The sequence below is a fragment of the Lonchura striata genome, chromosome 1A (genome assembly GCF_050655825.1).
Source record: "Lonchura striata isolate lonStrDom1 chromosome 1A, ASM5065582v1, whole genome shotgun sequence".
In the NCBI taxonomy this organism is placed as follows: Eukaryota; Metazoa; Chordata; class Aves; order Passeriformes; family Estrildidae; genus Lonchura; species Lonchura striata.
This window is the reverse complement of record NC_140741.1, coordinates 22,382,546-22,400,466: the sequence shown is the minus strand read 5'-3', so window position 1 is coordinate 22,400,466 and position 17,921 is coordinate 22,382,546. Positions and strand designations below refer to the sequence as shown.

General features: G+C 39.1%; 1 protein-coding gene across 15 annotated transcripts in view; it reads right to left on the bottom strand.

Moving 5' to 3' along the window:
* The window catches only part of MYBPC1 (myosin binding protein C1), a 69,572-nt gene that overhangs the window by 4,870 nt on the left and 46,781 nt on the right, over positions 1 to 17,921 (bottom strand). For 7 of the 15 annotated variants that reach the window (XM_085570282.1, XM_085570287.1, XM_085570293.1 and 4 more), the window contains 13 exons: positions 16,893 to 17,049; positions 16,266 to 16,370; positions 15,461 to 15,649; positions 14,231 to 14,365; positions 14,078 to 14,158; positions 10,626 to 10,694; positions 9,430 to 9,597; positions 8,859 to 8,947; positions 7,278 to 7,473; positions 6,512 to 6,651; positions 4,256 to 4,415; positions 2,714 to 2,850; positions 1,577 to 1,763 (listed from right to left, as the gene is read on the bottom strand). In XM_085570282.1, coding sequence (XP_085426408.1) covers positions 1,577 to 1,763; positions 2,714 to 2,850; positions 4,256 to 4,415; positions 6,512 to 6,651; positions 7,278 to 7,473; positions 8,859 to 8,947; positions 9,430 to 9,597; positions 10,626 to 10,694; positions 14,078 to 14,158; positions 14,231 to 14,365; positions 15,461 to 15,649; positions 16,266 to 16,370; positions 16,893 to 17,049 — 1,813 coding nt within the window. The remainder of the gene's footprint in view (positions 1 to 1,576; positions 1,764 to 2,713; positions 2,851 to 4,255; positions 4,416 to 6,511; positions 6,652 to 7,277; positions 7,474 to 8,858; positions 8,948 to 9,429; positions 9,598 to 10,625; positions 10,695 to 14,077; positions 14,159 to 14,230; positions 14,366 to 15,460; positions 15,650 to 16,265; positions 16,371 to 16,892; positions 17,050 to 17,921) is intronic. The other 8 variants (XM_085570290.1, XM_085570291.1, XM_085570294.1 and 5 more) reach the window with 4 other exon arrangements.

The following is a 17,921-nucleotide window of genomic DNA, read 5'->3' as shown; positions in this document are numbered from 1 at the left end:
TGTAGCATACTGATTATATTCATAGCCAGAATATTCCAATATTACACACACTCTGAAATTCTAGGCTCTTCAGATGCTTTTGGGGCTGAGCATTTATATAAGCATGGTAAATTTAAGTTCTCTGATATGTCAGAGATGGACGGCTAAAAGTAATTCTAGCCAGCATAAGGAAACATAGCTTGCTACAATAAATACTCTTGCATGGCATAGAGCTCTCTAGCATGACTTACTAGTAAGTCAAACCTACTATATGTAGTAATAGCACCATAGCTTTTATGTTCACCAGATAGGCAGCAGAGCCTTGAGCTTGTTATTCTTACTCAGACAACATTCAATTTTATCTCATAATTTTACAAATACAGAGTTTGGTAGTCTGAATTGCTGGAATAAAGCTGAACCAGTTTAAAGCTGTACCTAAGAAAGCAAACACACACACACACTGCAATTAATTTCCAGTGAGTCAGAAATCTGCAGGTCTCTGCTCTGCATCAGCATGGTGAGCGGTCATCTGGGGAGCCCTCCTAAATGAACAAACAGTCTGGGAAACTTAAGAGGATGATAAATCAACATGTAGGTCAGGAGAAGAGAGAAAGAAGTAATGATGTCTTTGTACTCTGGCTGTTTAAGAGTAATTTGCTATATTTGCCTAGAGCAAACGCTGAGCCTGTCCTGGTTTGCTAAGCTTCAGCTGCTGTGTTCACTTAGCAACATAACTTGGCTTTTCAGTATAAAAACAAAGACAAAGCAACCTTCTCAGGTGATGAAGTTTTCTGTTATGCTGTGAAATAGAAAGTTTGATTGTGATTAAAGAAAGGAATCTTACTTCCAGGAAGAAGATATCACCTTTTAAAGACAGTATCTTAAAACTAAATCTAAAAAATACATTATTCATATTTTCATTACATTACATTATTTAAGTGTTCAACTTAACATAAACCAAACATCTATTGAAATGTCTTCTTGCAGGCAGATCTGAGCTGTGGGACAAGATACATCAGAAAATACAGAAAATGGAAACTGAAATGCAAAATAAACACAATGGAATCCATAAAAAATTTAAATGTGGTTTTCATTATAGACTAAAATGATGGAGGTAATGTAATTAAAGCCATATTGATGTCACCTAAATTCCCTCAGAATTTCTTAGTTAGACACTTCCCATCAGCTGGCTTTAGGAAGCTTTCCTTACTTATAACCTTATAAAAATTTTTTTGAGAAACACTTAGTTTATTCCACAGTTGAAAGGAAGACTGGTGGGAATTATTCCAGCTAAATATTAACCAAATCATCTCCTAGGAAGTAATTTTCTGAAAAATATGGTCCTGAGATTATTCATTAGTCATCCTATCCAGCCATTCATGGTATCCCAGTTAATTCTAAACTACCTGAAATTTATAAAATTTTTCTATTAATGGAAACAAACCAAAATAAAGTAACCAGTATTATTTTGCCCTAACAGTTCTATTGATTTAATCCAGGAAAGTTGAACTCCCTTTTGCACTTGCCTTGCATCCTTTCATCTCTGTAGACACTGCTCAGGCAAAAGAGGGTGTTTGCAATGTTTTAAAGCCATTACCTCTTACTTCCAGTTTGCAGTCCACTTCTGCCTCTCCCAGCTCATTGACTGCTCGGCAGGTGTAAGTGCCTCCATCGTAGGGGCTGGGTTTGCGGATCTCCAAGGTACAGACACCTTGGTTGCTGAACATCCGGTACCTTGGGTCATTCATTATGAGCACTTTGTTTTTCATCCACGTTATTTTGGGCTGTGGTAAAAAAAAAACAAAACAACAAAACAACAAAAACCACAACAAACCAAAAAAGCCACAACCAAACAACAACAACAACAACAACAACAAAAAGAAAGTCCAAATGCACAAACCTGAACTGAAATATTTTATCCCCTATTTTGTGGTGTTCAATTAAAGCTGAGTAATCCAGAAATGATAAAAAACAGATGAAGTAGTGATAGAAAGGAAACTAAATCTTAAAAATAAGCATTGTCTGCATCATACATCTGATTTTTAGCGCTTTTTTTTCAGTGCAGACCTTATCACCTAATTAAAGTCATAAGTACAAGCCTGTTATAAGTACAAGAACTGTGTAATTATACCAAACAGCTGATGATTAGCTTTTGACATCCAATTACTCTAAGACAATAGGAAAAACATATTTTTCCACGGTAATTTGCGCAGTCAGAAACTGTGAAGGTGAAGAGTGAACAGCAGTCCAGATTTCTCATTTTACCAGGCCAGTTCAGTTTCTCACACCAGAAAAAAAGATCTCAAAAAGACACAAGTCAAAAGAAAGTGCAAGGTACATCATGCAGTGGGTCTGAGAAACAACGTAGCACCCAGAGCATTCCTACAGGGTGCTTACTTAGAGAATAATTAGCTCTTTGTAAAATAAGTATGGCTTTATTTTATTAACAATTTTAACTGATATATTAACTGTACAGCTGTTGTCAGTGAGAATTCCAGCAAAGCCCAGCCTTTTCCTGAGGTTCTGCCCCTTCACTGAATTACCTGTGCATTTACTATTGTAGTGCCTGTAGCACAGGTTAGCAGCTCCTTTGTTTTTGTATTCTTTAGAACCCACACCTGTCTGTTAGCCTTCAGCCTGGCTCATGAGTTAAATGGTGAAAGTGGCACGTAATTTTCATTGTCAGGTTAAACTCTCTGGTGTTTTAAGCTCTGCTGTCAGAGCTGTGCTGTACCTTGGGGTTGCCCCGGACGCTGCAGTTCAGGGTGGCATTGTAACCAGCGACAGCAAACGTGTTCACCAGGGGCTGAGTGAACAGCGGCCGCTCGCTGAAGTCAAAGTCGTCGTAAACTGGGTATTTGTAGACTTTACCTACAAAGGGAAAATGAAACATTTATAAAAGAGCATTGGCAGGTAGCTAAACACCCAAGTGCATTAAATGGCTACAGAGAGTCAGCTCTGATCTGCACTGCTTTAGGTACCAACGTGACTCCAGTAGCTGCACTTGCATGGGAGGCTGGAGGTGGGTCTGCACAGTCACTGTAGCCCTCGGTCACAGTCTGGCATTGATGTCTGCGAGCTTCTCTTTGATTCCTGTGCAGATGGCACACAAATCATGTTCATTCTGTGTCTGTATGCCCTGCTAAACAGCAGGATCCTAACCCATGTACTGCAGGATACCTGTCTTTGGCAAGCCTTATTCACTCTGCCAATTATTTTTTCAGTTTGTTCTGATTATAAATGGTCCCCATACCGGAAAATCTATTTTTTGTTCTGCTCTAAACAGTGCACTGACAACAGATACCTAAATGGATGCAGTTTCTGAATAAGAAAAACATGGTAGTAAAATGTATTTTTTCACTGCCAGTTTATCTTCACTCTGCAAGAGATTACCACCAACAAATCCTCTTCAGCCAAACATTCATCTGGCATTTAAGGTAGCCAGACAGACATCTATTCCTGTGCACAGGTATCATTACACAGCTTTGCTTCACTTAAAGCTGATTCAAGCTCTAATACTAACTTCAGTGCAGCTTAGGCCTGATACTTGCTCACATGAGAAGGGCAAGTAAGCAGTGCTGAAAAAGAATTCCTAGAGCTATTTTCTTGTTCATGACTCCAGAGTCTTTCAATCTGGCTGTGTGGGCTCTACAGGTTTTCTGTCCTCTGCATCGTGTACTCCTTCCTTTCAGGCAAACTGCTTTGATTTTCTTCCTGTAAGCTATTTGTTTTTAGAATTTCCTTTCCATAGGCAAGTTTTGTGGGTGTAAGTTTACAGTACCATTTCCAGCTGACATCATCTGAAATGTCAGGATTTTTGACTGCAGAATCAGAATTTGCCCAACCCCACCCTCAAGAGATGTGAAGCAGGGCATATGTTTTTCTGTTGCATCCTGCCTGAAGAGGAGGGAGTGCCTGCACAGCTGATGCCAAGTCTCCAGAGGAGGGCAGTGACCCACTGCTTCTAACAGAGCAGCTGCTTTACTCCTCTCCAGCTCTTGTCAATGCATATGTGCCAGTGGTAACCTGAGTCTGAGATCCAAGACCATAGAAAGTGTCAGATCAAAGGAGAAATGTCCCAGTCCTGATTAAAAGCAGTGACTCTGAGCTATGTGGACAAACCAAGACATCTCAATAGGAAATGCCTTTGCTGTTGGACCTCAGCTTGGGGCTGGGAGTGCCTCTGAATGTTTAGAGATACGGCCTTTACCTCCAGTCACCTTCCAGCCTCTGAGCACCCCCCTCCCCCTTGACGAGGCGTGGGTAATTAACTAACCATCCTTTGCAATCAGAGCACTCTCTTTGGTCATGGTCGCATCCTCGCTGAGGCCGCACATGTTCTCAGCAAAGACCCTGAAGTAGTACTCGTTGCCTATGACCAGCTCGTTGATGGTGGCGCTGGTGCGGTGGTAGTGCTCGATCACGGTGAACCACTCCTGAAAGGCACAGACATGGGGCAGCAGCTCCCTGGCCACAGAGAGCAGGCACAGCCTTTCCCAGGCATTTTCCTGGGGAAGGCTGTGAGAAAAGCAGAGAAAAGAATGAGAAACAATTCTTATCTCCACTTGCTGCACCTGCTGTTGTGTGCATGTGGAATGTGTCATGGAGTTTACCAAAGGGTGATTTCTTGATTAGACACTAGATAGTGTTTAGATGGATTAACCAATTAGGTCAAGGCCGTATCAGAGTAGCAGTAAGGGTTACTGAGTTTCTTAATGAGTATAGCATAATAATATAGCAAAAAATAATAGAATAAAACAACTGATCAACCTTCTACAATCATAGAGCAAATGCTAATTATTACCCAGCTGAGGATCTGTGGCAACACAGACACACAGGGTGAGTTCCCCCCAGCACCCTGTGCTGCCCAGACATCCACTGGAAGGATCATCAAGCGTCTGGCAGTAGGTTCTTCTTTGAATAGAATGCAGCTAGCAATAATTAATAATGAAATGAGTGATGATGGCAGTACAGCAGAGCTCACTGCTGAACAGTGAAGGCTGAAGAGAAGGTGAGCCCTAGTGAATTGTTAGAGCTGGAAGGGTTCATTTTAGGAACTGCAGTATTACAAAGGTTGTGTGGTGTGAGCAGGGTAGGCTCCCTCATTCCTAATCCCCACTGCTGACAGAGAAGGCACAGTTGCAGATAACAAAACTACATTCCTGTGGGGAAGGCAGTAGCATGTGCTGTTCTGCAGTAATATGCACTCACAAGAGGCCACTGCACTAACCTGCCCTCTCTATCACAGGCGGAGTTTTTATGAGAAATGTAGTTCTGTGCTCTTGGTGCTCTGATATCTAAATGCCAAGATGGACAAAGTGGCTTTTAGTGCTTTAATCTTGCAGCAGTAACAGGATGTGTGAATTCTGTCTTACACAATAACTAAACAACAGTCTGAGATGAAAAAGGTTAATGCTAAAAATGCAATTAATATAAAGTGCAATATGACCACAGCAAAGTTTTTGCTTTTCTTTACTCTGCCCTAAATAGTTTTCTTGCTTTTCTAAAGATGAACTTGTGCTGAGTACCCTGTACCACAGTTTGCATTAATATTTGGTCAGCTTTAAGAGCTAAAGTTCCTTTGGGAAAACAGTTTTTTGTAGAAGACTAGCTGTGCCAAAATTGCAAAATGCACCACCACAGATACGGTGACCTGAAGGAAAAGTGACCTGAATGATCCATTTCACAGTGAACACTAGATGCTGCTTGCTGTTGTTACTTTCTCCTTATCACAGTAATTTAGAGGGGACATTGTTCTGGTCACTGTACCAGAGACCATATCTTCTTACAGTCTCAAGAGAAAGAGAAGAAAAAAAAAAACAACCAAAAAAAGGATGGGAGGGAGAATAGTGGCATAAGAATGAATTGATCAGACCATGATGGAGATCAAAATATTAATGTGGGGGTTAGGAGAGGACAGCAAGTGAATTTCTTGGAGAAGGCATCTCCCTAAATATTGCCCTAGATTTTCAGTGTTTGAATTTGCAGTAATTATTATATCTGATTACCATCTTTTAAAAAAGTGTACAATTTCTGTTAGTTTAATGAAAATAATAAGTATTTCTGTATTGCAGTTTTCATCTGTAAATCTCAGAGCAGTTACAGGACTGTACTGTTTTGCCATGGGTAGTAAGGAATGGCAATAACTTACACAGTGTGACATTGCAGGTTTGAAAACAGCAGCAATGGAACACTTTTGTTCTGGTAGCAGCCTACTGAATTCAGAATTAGTATTTTAAGGTTTTATTTTCTCTCCTGAGGCACAGGGAAAATGCAGAATTACTTCTCTTAAATACACCTATCCTTCCCATTTTTAGTCCTCCTCTTTGGAATAATTGGAAAATATTTCTACTTCTAGGCTTAGTGAAGAAGAGATTTTTTAGAGCTTTTAGAGGATCCTGTAGAGATTTTTCAAATGCTGATAAATCAGTGCTTTGTCCACCTACATCCTTTTAAGCATGTAAAGCTTTCTGGTTTTAAAAGGGAGAATTCATGAGTACATCCAGCTTTTAAACATCTCCTTCTTACTTACCATACTCTTCTTATCTGCCTTTTGAATAGTGTACCCAGTAATGGCAGCATTGCCATCATCTTTTGGTGGCTTCCATGATAAATTCACATTCTCTCCCCAGACATCCTCAATCGTCACAACCTCTGGTGGGCCTGGGCGATCTGCAACAAAAAATGACTTATTTTACTGTTTGCTTTCTCTGTCTTTTTCCCACACACATCTTACAATTAGTTTGATTTCTCTCTCTTTCTTAACAAAAAAAAAAAACAACAAAAAAACAAAAAAAAAAAACCCAAACAAAACAAAAAAAAAAAGCCAAAAGAAAGATGTGGTTGCAAAATAAAACTTTCCAAAGAGAAGGCATGTCAGAATTACAATACATTTAATAAAGTTGTGCTGCCAGTTTTGCCTATTATGGATGGTAAAAATGAAAAATAAATGTGTTTTCTTGTCTTTCCTCCCTTTCCTGCTTTCAGTATTTAGGATTTCTTCCACGCTGCATTTGTGACAAACTTACTATGAATTTGGTACCATTACTGTCTATGAGTACCACTCAACAGGAAAAATCTTGCAACCTGGATAGACAAGAACATGAGGGGCTGAACAGAGAAAAAATGAGGCTGACACATTCCAACAATGTATGGTGTATGGAGGTTTCCTGAGAGACCACAAATCTACAGCCAAGTAATTGGACATGGAGAGATATCACTGCCAAGAAAGATGTAGGCGTTCCCATTTTCCTGTAGCCTTGGAACAGCTGGATTTATTTTCATTTCTCCAAACATACCAACGATCTGAATATCTATCGTAGCTTTGTCCACCAAGTTCTCCACCTCCACTTTCATGTCATACTCCCCGGAGTGCCCCCGCTCTGCCTTTCGGATGAAGATGATGGTGTCCTGCTCCGTGTTGCGGATGTTGATGTCGTTCTTGTCGATTGGAGAACCGTTTTTCTCCCAAGATACTTTTGCCCTTGGTTTTCCCTGCAAGGAGCCAGGAAACAATTTTTGTATGATTTTTTTGGAGAGAAAAGGGAAGAGAAGGAAACAGGTTTATTTTGCATTTTTCCCAGACAGGAAATAAAAATTATCCTGAAAGAAATAGAATTATTTTTTTAATTATATACCATTTAGAGATGCAATCATACAAATTCACCTAAAATTCACCTTTCCCTTTTTTTTTTTTTTTTTTGCTCAGGAGACTGAAAATATTTGCAATTTCTGGCTATATTGGACATTTGTCTCTCTGGCTAAATTTGACAAATAATTTCCTGTTTTCTGAAAGAAAAGGGATAAAAAAATAACCCACAGAAAATATAGAAAAAAGTATTTCACTCTCTGGAAGTGCTTGCATTCTCTACATTGCCAGTGAAAGAGGAAAGTAATAGATTCAACCTCCAGGGATCCTAAAATCTCTCCTTTCATTGCAAAAGAAGTTGTAATAGCTGCTAGGAAGGCTGGATTGATCTCTTTTGTGTGCCATTTTTTGTGTGTCTAAGTGTCCAATATAGGTACTTAAAGTAGAGTGAATTTCACCCGCTTTGCCATGGGATTTGCCTTTCACAGGCAAACAGTTTGCAGATGCTGTCTGAAAAGGGTTATCTCACACCATTTTGAACACCTTATCTTAGAGAATAACCATAAAATATTCCTTTAATTTCTCAAGAGAAATATATCTTGCAGTGTACTGCTGATCAAGCTTTTATGAGGCTTTTAACAGCCTCTGTGAAGCTGAGTTATGCCCACCCAGTATCTTAAAATGTGCAGACTTGAAAGAGAAATGAATTCTGCCGTAATTCTTTTATTCCGAAGAAGGACCCCACAAAGAGAGAGGCAGCTTCAGTTTAAAAGGTGTGGGAATGAAGGTTAACACAAAGCTGTGGGAAAACATGCTATGTGTTATAAAACTAGTCATATTACAGTTGTGATCTCAGGGATTTAACAGTTGCAGTCTGCCCGCTCTTCCCCTCATTTTTCTTCTCATGACAAGGAAGCTATTAAATACTGCTGTTCCACTCTTGATACCTATATTTAACTGCTTTCAGTGCAACCCCTTTGCATTGTGCAATTGTCTCATGTGCAATGCCTACTGTGAAGATTTCTAAGTGTCTTTTGGATGACAGATGACCTATCATTCTGTCTGAGTGAGTTACCCAATTCATTACTTGGCTGAAAAGAATTTATTTGAGACATTGAACCAAAAACTTTCAAGCACCTCTGTACTTCAGAATGCTTCCACATGTGCTTAACTTAGCTCACTGGCCAAAATTACAGAGGAATCACTTAAAAAGAGAAGTATCAAGAAAAAAATTTAAGAAAGGAAAAAAAAAGGCAAAAATAATTTTTCTGTCATTGTTTTTAATTCTTACCTGGAAAGGAATAACAAGATTCACAGTTTCTCCAACTCTTCGAGTATATGTTTGTTTTAAGTGTCTTGGTAGACGAATCTTTGGAGGTTCTGAACGAAACAAAAGTTTGTGTTGAGTACTTATCTTCCTTTCTAACCAAGGCAGCATGGTGTGCATCAGTATAAAAAGGAGACAGTGTGGTCTAAAATTCCCAGAAGTGACTAATGAATGAGGTGTCTTACATTTCTTGGTTCCCCAGCATTGCATCCACGACACCATCAGCTTTTATAACATCAAATGCTACAATGGTAGGATTTGGTGGGAAGCATAAAAGAACTAAAAAAAACCTACCATCAGGTTCAAGTTCTGCAGAAAAAAAAAAGCCCTGAAAAACTGAGAAATAAAAGCTCAGAAATGAAACAAAATAATGAAATTTTTTAAAGACAGTTTCTTGATTTCTAGCCACCACACAATGGCTTTGTAAGGCCATATCATCAGTTACCAATAACAAGTATTAGCCTCAAAAAAAACCCCAGGTATTAGTATGGAAACAGGATATATTTGTGGGTAAGTGTAGGCAGCGGGATCTTACCTATCACTTCCTTGACTAAAATAGGCTGTGGGTGGTACTTGGGCTCACTTTCACCAGCAGCATTCACAGCTTTTACTCTCACAAGGATCTTTGAGCCAGTTGGAAGGCCATTGATGGTAAACTTTGTTTTGTCTGTCAGCTCTGGGTTAGCCACGATCCATTCATCAGCTGGTTTAGGGAAGTGAGGGGAAGAGGACAAATGCAAAGAATAGGGAATTATAAATACATCCACAGCATGGATGAGGAAAATTACAGAACAGTAGTAGATTAGTTAGATTCTTATTACTAGCTATATTTTGTTTTTCTAATTATGCTGTAACACAATGTAGATGCATTTTCATATGTAGGGAGAATGTTTCAAATTGTAAAGGGTTTCTGCTGATTATATATTTGTATATTCATATATTTATATATCTTTATATAATTATACAAATGTTATTAGAATATGTCTATAATTTAAGTGTACCAGAGAGAAAACTTGTTAGAGTTTTTAATTCAGCTAGAATAAAACAAGAGGGACAAGGAATATATTTCCAAAAGCACTCATCATTGCTTTAACAGCTTCCCTGAAGAGAAATGTGTTTTGCAATTAATTTCAATCAGTACTGAGTACCCTTGAAAGTATAACTGAGAGATAAGATAAACAGAGACTATTTATACATTGCAATGAAATGCCATCTCTCCTCACACCTTAAAAAAAAGGAAGGCTGTGTCAGAATTGTTCACATAATTACAGCATTCTCAGATTTTTAATCCTACCCCCAGGTAGTTGCATGAAATTCATAGAGTGATCATAACAGCACAGTCTTTTGAACAGCTTCAATTACAAACCAGACTTTCTTATCCACCCCATCCTCCCAGCACAGACTGCCCTAACACTGCTGTGCTGAGCACCTGGGCACAGGAGTGCAAGACAAGAGAACTGTTATGAACTGGAGAGCCCTGCAGAACTAGAGCGTAGTGCTGTGGTACATTTTCTTGCTTTTAGATATTAATTTTCATTCAAGCTTCCAGCAGAAAAGGATTTCAATCATTGACTGTTTCCCAAATATCTCCCCCTCCCCTTTACATCTATACTACAGAAAATTCTGTAGATTGTTGCCCCTAAAATTCACTGTCAGGAATTTATCTTTACTTTTATGAAGAGAGTTTTTCCTTCATTAAAGAAGACTTATATCCTTTGTGGAATACTGTACCTTCCAGGTTAAAAGGTGGCTCCCCCAAGTCCTCAGACAGATCTGTCGATATACCTTGAGAGAATCCATCTTTAAAATTAATCAGAGACACCCACTTTCACACAGATGGAGAATTTTGTCAGTGGTTAGCAATTCCTGTTAGTAAGTATGCAAAGATAGTTGCTGGGCTTTACAGATTTAGAGAACCCATATTTAGGGAGACTGCAGGGAGAAAAGAGATGGAAAGAGGGCATCTAGATACAGAACAGTTATATTTGATGCCCACAGGAAAGATAAAGGATGAAAGAAGAGGAGGATATAAAGTTCTGTGAGTTTTTGGGCTCCAGAATAGCCCTAGAAATATGAAAAGAAAGAGACAAAAGGAACACTTGGAAGAGAGAAATGAAACAAAATGATGATGAGAAAAAGTGAAGAAGGAGAAGAAAACACATCATAGAAGAGTTAAAAAAATCAGAGATAAATTCTGAGTAAGAGAGACAGAAAAAAAGGTCTTGGAAAAAACTTGGAGGAAACAGAGGAAGAGAACACATTTAGCTGAAGGAACATAGATAGAAGATTAAAGAAGACCAGACCCATGGATGATGACAGATATGATGTAAACCCTAAGGCTTTACTTCCTGAACAAAGTTACCGCTGCCCTGGATTTCCTGTAATCCTGGAGCTGGCTATTTTTGGGATAATAAAAATACTATTCTAGTATTTTTGCATGGTCCTGGATGAGTATACTGGCAAAGATTTCAGCCAACAGAAACTCTCTGAAGTACTTATTTACTGGCTATAAAAATAGATCATCTGCAGGTAGAACAGCCTGTTACAGGCAGATAAACATTTTGTCATGGGGAGCATTCAGGCTGTGCTCCCCAGGCTGCCCTCCAAATGCCCCACAAGAACTGGTCAGCAGCACAATTTACTGGGGACTGACTTCTCCTGTGTCAACAGGATTCAGTCTGCTCCACATCTCCACAGCAGGATATTGTAAACTAGGCCTCTCTCTCTCTCTCTCTCTCTCTCTCTCTCTCTCTCTCTCTCTCTATATATATATATATATATATATATATATATATTCAATATTCATGTTATTCACACCTATGCAATGCTGGATCAAGATACTCATGATGAGGCTCCATTTTAGTAACATGTATGAAATAGTGCATAGTTAAGGACTCCAAGAATTCACCACATTGATCAAGTTATGTGGTTCTGACTCAAGGGAATTGCCAATATTGCAAAACCAAACCAAAGTTTATGATACATTATTTTTCAATATTATCTTCATATATTTTTTTTTGCCTTCCTATTGTCAGCTTGTGTTTTCTCCTAATGATTGCTATGTTAAGGAAGACTCTAAACACCCCTCTTGTAAACTACTTCAGTGACAACAATGAAAGAATGGAGGATGTAAATATAGATGAGTTTACAAACAGATAACTAAGAGAAAAAAGCAGCAGAATGAATATAGACAGTCATAAAAAGTATCTTGAAATTAACAAGAGTTATTAAACATTACAGAAAAAAATTAGTTTGAGTCAGAACAGGGCTGAGAAAAAAGAGGCACTAAGATATTGAAAGAAAGGGAAAAAAACAACTCAACAGAAAGAAAAAGATGAATAATCCAATAACATGACTTTAAAAATCGGTATTTTAAAATTGTCATTTTAAAATTGGTATTTTCTACTTATCTTGCTGCTTCCAAAGCATCTTCATAACATATATACATAATGTCAATTGTGTATATACAGATGTATATGCATATATAGGAGGTATATATGGATATACATAAACACTCCAAACTCTGTAAAATACATTGTACCCATTGTATTTTAACTGAGGTGGGTAACAGTAAAATGACAGACTTGGCTGTCATTTTGTTGTATCTTCATGTTTAAAACCTATCTGGAAAAAAAAGTAAAGAATTTGTTCCATTTAACAGGTATTTATTGTTCTTCTGTATAATAGCCCTTTAAAGTCAGATTTAGAAGATTCCTTTTCAAAGCTATACTTTGAATTAACCTGTCTGTATTTCTCATCCTCTCTTATCACCTAATTTGCATATCACATACTCCAATGTGAAGCACCTTTTAACTTTTCCCTTCTATTCTACCCAGTGCTACACAAAGCATAATATACAGCATACACTGAAGTCCTCACATTGACAGTCCCCTTAATATTCCCCTACACCTGGCCTGTGCAGTAGAAACAAAATAAGTACACTGTCTTGATGGAAGACTGCATGCTTACTCACTCTGAGCTGTTCCCACAGCTCCCTCCCAATATACAAGGAAAACCCTTCCTACCATTCCAGCTGAGTCTGCCTTCAGGTACTCTTCTCCGGGTCTCGGAGCCTCTTGCAGTCCTGCTCCTTAAAGATATTCATCTCAATACTACAAGATGCTGAGTGCTCCTGAGAAAAGCCAGTGGTTCTTCTTCACACCCTCTCCCACTTGCCTGAGACAGAGTTGAGTGCTGTGGCACCTGACCACGTTTATGACCTACTGTTTTCTTGGATTTTCTGAATCTGAAACATGTGACAGCATGAGTGACAGATTCTGTCCTCTACCTTTTGTCTCCAGGCTATTCATAAAAAGCTTTCATTGAAATAATGCCTCTGTGGAAAAGGTGTTCAGCCCCTCACTTGATTTACAGCACCATTAAGAGCAACAGCAGTTGTTCTGCAGGAACACAAGGAGCAGCGGCTGAAGATAACTGTGTCCCCTTCATCCACGTCCACAACATTGCTGCAGTTGATATGTTGGTCCACAGAGGCTGGGTATTGCACATACCACTCCAGGCTATTTGATACTTACCCAGGTGCTGGCGGATTTATTTTTTGAAAATAGGCTTCATTTGATGTAAGTTCAGGAGAGAATGTGCTGGAAAATACTAAGTTTCTGCTGCTTGATCACCAAAGACTCTTAGTTGTAAAATATAATTTCTATTTCCCTGTTCCTTCTTATTTTACTCTCAAAAGTTAATTCAGTCTCTTTATCTTCCTCCTTCAGTTCTTATATATTTTTGTCTTAGATGGACATAGTTAAAGATCCTCAAAACTGCACTGAAATGTTGGAGAAATTAAAGATCTAGACATGGACTTTGCATGCCTAGATGACTTCTACAGGAGTTATTGGAGAGGCTGTTCTCAGTGTTGGCAGCTGGCACTTGAAGCAGCTAGTTAGTAACTTGGCAACACAGAGATTACCACACTGAGAACCTCCTGTCCCTAAAACCCAGACAGAATGAACTGGGGCCACACCTTTAGCCGTTCATTATTTCCTATGCCTTCATCCACCAATGAACTCTTTACTGCCCTGACTCTCATTTAGTGTCTGAAAAAGGGGAGTTATTAGCACAGTACTTGGTACACTACAGCAGATTGAATGGCTTTGGATTTGGACTTCAAATCAAGTGCAAGAAAAGTTGAACCATAGTCAGTGGGTGACATCTGGAATACAAACCAAAGGAAGCCTGAACAAAACCCTGCTCCTTGAGGTTTTCTGCCTGATTAGTGTCTGCCTGACAGCCAGAGCACCTGATACCTGTAGAGAAAAAATGAAGAAAGTCTCACCCACTTTCCCTGTGAGTCAGGTACCCCGGGTGTTCTCACTTACTTCCTTCAAAGCAGTATTCCACCACGTAGCCATCCAACCCCGCCGCCCCAATCTGGTCTGGTGGCCTCCACTTCATCGTCACCGAGGTGTCAGTCACACTGTCCACTGCCAGCATGGTTGGGGGGCTGGTAACAGCTGGAGCAAGCGGGGAGAAGGTCGAACACTGTTACCACTAAAGGTTTACGTTTATGGTCTGTGTTGCTCTAGCTCAGTATCCCAGGTTGTTAGCGTTCAGGAGCACACATAATCACGGGATATGATTATCTGCAGGTGCTTTTATTGAGAGCTCTGGGAATCAGGGGTCCGGACCCAAATCTGACTCCGACATGGCTTTCGAGCTGAATGTATTTAATATTCTATCGTTATATAACACATATTAATTATTAAACTATTGTATAGTTCTATTGTATACATTGACTTTATTCAAGCACAAGTTTCTCGTGATCTTTCTTAGGCCCCTGACCACAGTTTCTCATGATTATTCTTATGATTAAACAGTAATTATATTTAATTACTAAACAATCATCACATCTAACAATTATATCGTTTATCATGTACTAGCTACACAGGTGCAGTTCAAGGTACAAGGCCTTCATGTACCTAGGGTATTTATTTTTTTAGGGTTTACTAAGCTTAATTTTCCTTTTAACCCTAAATCCCCATGATTTTAAAACCCTTTTACTATCAAGGTGACAGGCTATCCTGCCGGCCAGGATGATTTCCTATCATCCCTGGCACGTCTTTCCCAATTAGGACCATGCTAGGAAAAAGCAGCTATCTCATCCCATATCTGCTCACAGCCTGACCCAGGGAAATTAAATTCCTCTTGCTGAGGAGACAGAAGGACAAGCAGCTGTGGCTGGTAGAGCAGAGAAGCTGTGAGCAGTGTATTCTACCTCAGCAGGTATGTCTGGCAAGAAGGGAGCATGCTGGAGCTGTAACAGCCCCCTCCTTCCTCCTCCTCTGCATTCTTGGGGTGCTGCTGAGCCAGGGGGGAATGTTTGTTGATCTACAGAACAGGAGACCTTTCTTTTACAGGGAGTTGTGGTTGTCACAATAGTTTGAAAATCTGTTTCTTTATATGAAAAGGCCACTGAGTTAGCCCGTCACTGTTGGAATGACAAAGCCTTCTAGCTGTCACACTAATAAAAAAATATAATTAGGTGATTTTAATAACATATTAATGGTTACTTTCTAAATGCATACCTATCTCTGCTCTTGTTTACTTACCTAAAGGAACAAAGGACTTGGAAGGCATGCTTGGCTTGGACATGCCGATGGCATTGACAGCAAACACACGGACCTCATAAGCAACACCTTCAATCATTTTCTTTGGCTCAAAAGTTGTTTCCTTACACAGTTCAAAATTCAGCCTCATCCACCTGGAGCTTTGTTTCTTTTTCCTCTCAATGAAATATCCTTTTGACCAGAAAAGATTTTATGATAATAAGTGATGGCATAAAGGTCAGTAATAAAAGGTCTATTTTTTAACTGCCCAGTGACAATTTTTTACCTGGATACACCTCAATATTCCCTTCTAGCTTCAGAGTGATAATTTTCATTATTGCAAGCTATCTGATGGCCACCTATTTGCTTTCATAGCCATATATGAGCTTTTTTTTTGACTTTACTTAGAAGACTGCTGTGTTTAGTGAAAAGGGTCTGGTTCTACTGACATCTGGGCCCCTCTGACTTTCCTCTTTGTTTGGTGTATTAAAAGATATACCATTTTATCCAGTAAATTGTTTCTGAAATTTCTTCCAACATTCAAACAGATTACTAAAAATGCCAAGTTTGGTTTTATAAGAGGTTGTCTTTCAAGTAGGGGACATGATAATGTAACAACATAGAAAATGAAAATTCTCAGAGCATTAGAAAAACAGGTATCTGATAAAGTCAGAATAGGTAGAACATTCTAGCTACTGGATATTCCAAGTGCCACTTTCCAGGGCCTGATCTAAACTCTGATCCTATTCAGTGTTTGCTTCTTTTGTCTGTATTAGACAGTCACCACCAAAAAAAAAATAGTATGTACCTAAAATGGGTGATCCACCATCATTTGCTGGAGGTTCCCAGGTCATAATACACCAGTCTTCACCCACCTCAGTCACATTTGGTGCCTGAGGAGGATCAGGAACATCTGTTGTAAACAAAGTAAATATTATTAAAAAAAAAAATCTTTCTTTTTTTTCTTTTTTTTAAGTTGAAATTAAAAATGCCAAATAAGAAACAAATTTAAATAGTATTTGAGGTGCAGCAGGAATTCCTAATGAGGAGAGAGAGCGGGAAAAAGAAATTTAGTGGATTGTGGCTGGTGGCTCAGAATGGATGAATGCCAAGGTCTTCTGCACGGTTGAGACACTTGAGAGGCTCTCAAGGGCATGTGCCAAAACAGAGCCCATAGCCACAGGGGGAGTGGAGGACCAGGAGTGATAAGGGCAGCCTGAGGCAATCAGAGAATTTGGCCCCTAGCAGCAGCAATAATCAACTCCCACTTAAATGCCTTCCAAGCTCCTATTCCCTTCAGTAACACCCAGCTTTCGTACCCTTGCATCCCAGTTCCACACCAGGCAATGGGGACAAATAGGAAAATGGAAGTTTCCTGAGTTCCTTCCACAGTGATGAAAGACATGGCTCATGGGCACTGTTTCACATGACTTACCAACCACTTTAATGTTGATTAGAGCTGTGTCCTCTCCAGCCTCATTCTTTAAAGTGATTCTGAAAGGACCTGAGTCCTCCCTCTCAGCTGCATCAATGACCAGGCAGCTACTGTCTGGGTATGATTCTGCCCGTATTCTTCCACTGTCTGTGACCATCTAGGAACCACAGAGAGCAGAGGGAAAAGTCATATTTTCTGGATTTGAGAGTCACAATATTCAAAAATCAAAATTTGAAAGTAGTACAGGTCTCTTCAACAAAAATATTAAAGCAACTGTAAGAAAAACCACACCAAAGCTCAGCATTTTAGTCACCTAATGAGAAAACTGACAAAATAACTAAAATAAGTAAAACATAGCACCTACTATTTTACTACTACTAATAACTACTAGTTTACTACTCAATTAAGCCATTGCATCACAAAGGATGAGGCACTAGGCTTCTCCTTTGAGGTGGAGCACACTTTTGCCAACACAACATATTATTAATTTGATGGAAAAAGAATAGTTGATTCTTCCAAAAGTCAGATCAAAAGTAAGTAATTCACTTTAAATGTCAGAGTGATTGTAATGATAAGTAGTTTCTCCTCATGGATTTCAAATGCTGTCACATATTTTGGAATATGTGTAGGAGCTCTCCTAGAATAATTCCCTGTTTGGACAGGACCACAGTGGTGACACTACAATTAATATTTGAAAAATAGAGGTCACAGATTTGACCAGATAAGTTTGATATGAGCAGTGGTGGCAAAATGTCCCAGCTTCTACATTGCACAATGAAAATTTAAATGTGAAAAAGTGACTATTTTGGTATTTACAGAGCCAGGGATTGATCTAAGCAAAATTTTTGCATTAAGACACCAGATGCAAGACCCCCATTGCCTATTGTTTCATTTGAGACTTCAACTCCATTAAAATGTATCATTCATTTTCCAAAACCAGACCATATCATGGCTTCCTCCCAAAACCTGGCAGCCATTCTGGGCATGGAATGTATAGAAGAAATAGCCATTTGGCAAATTCTCACAGCT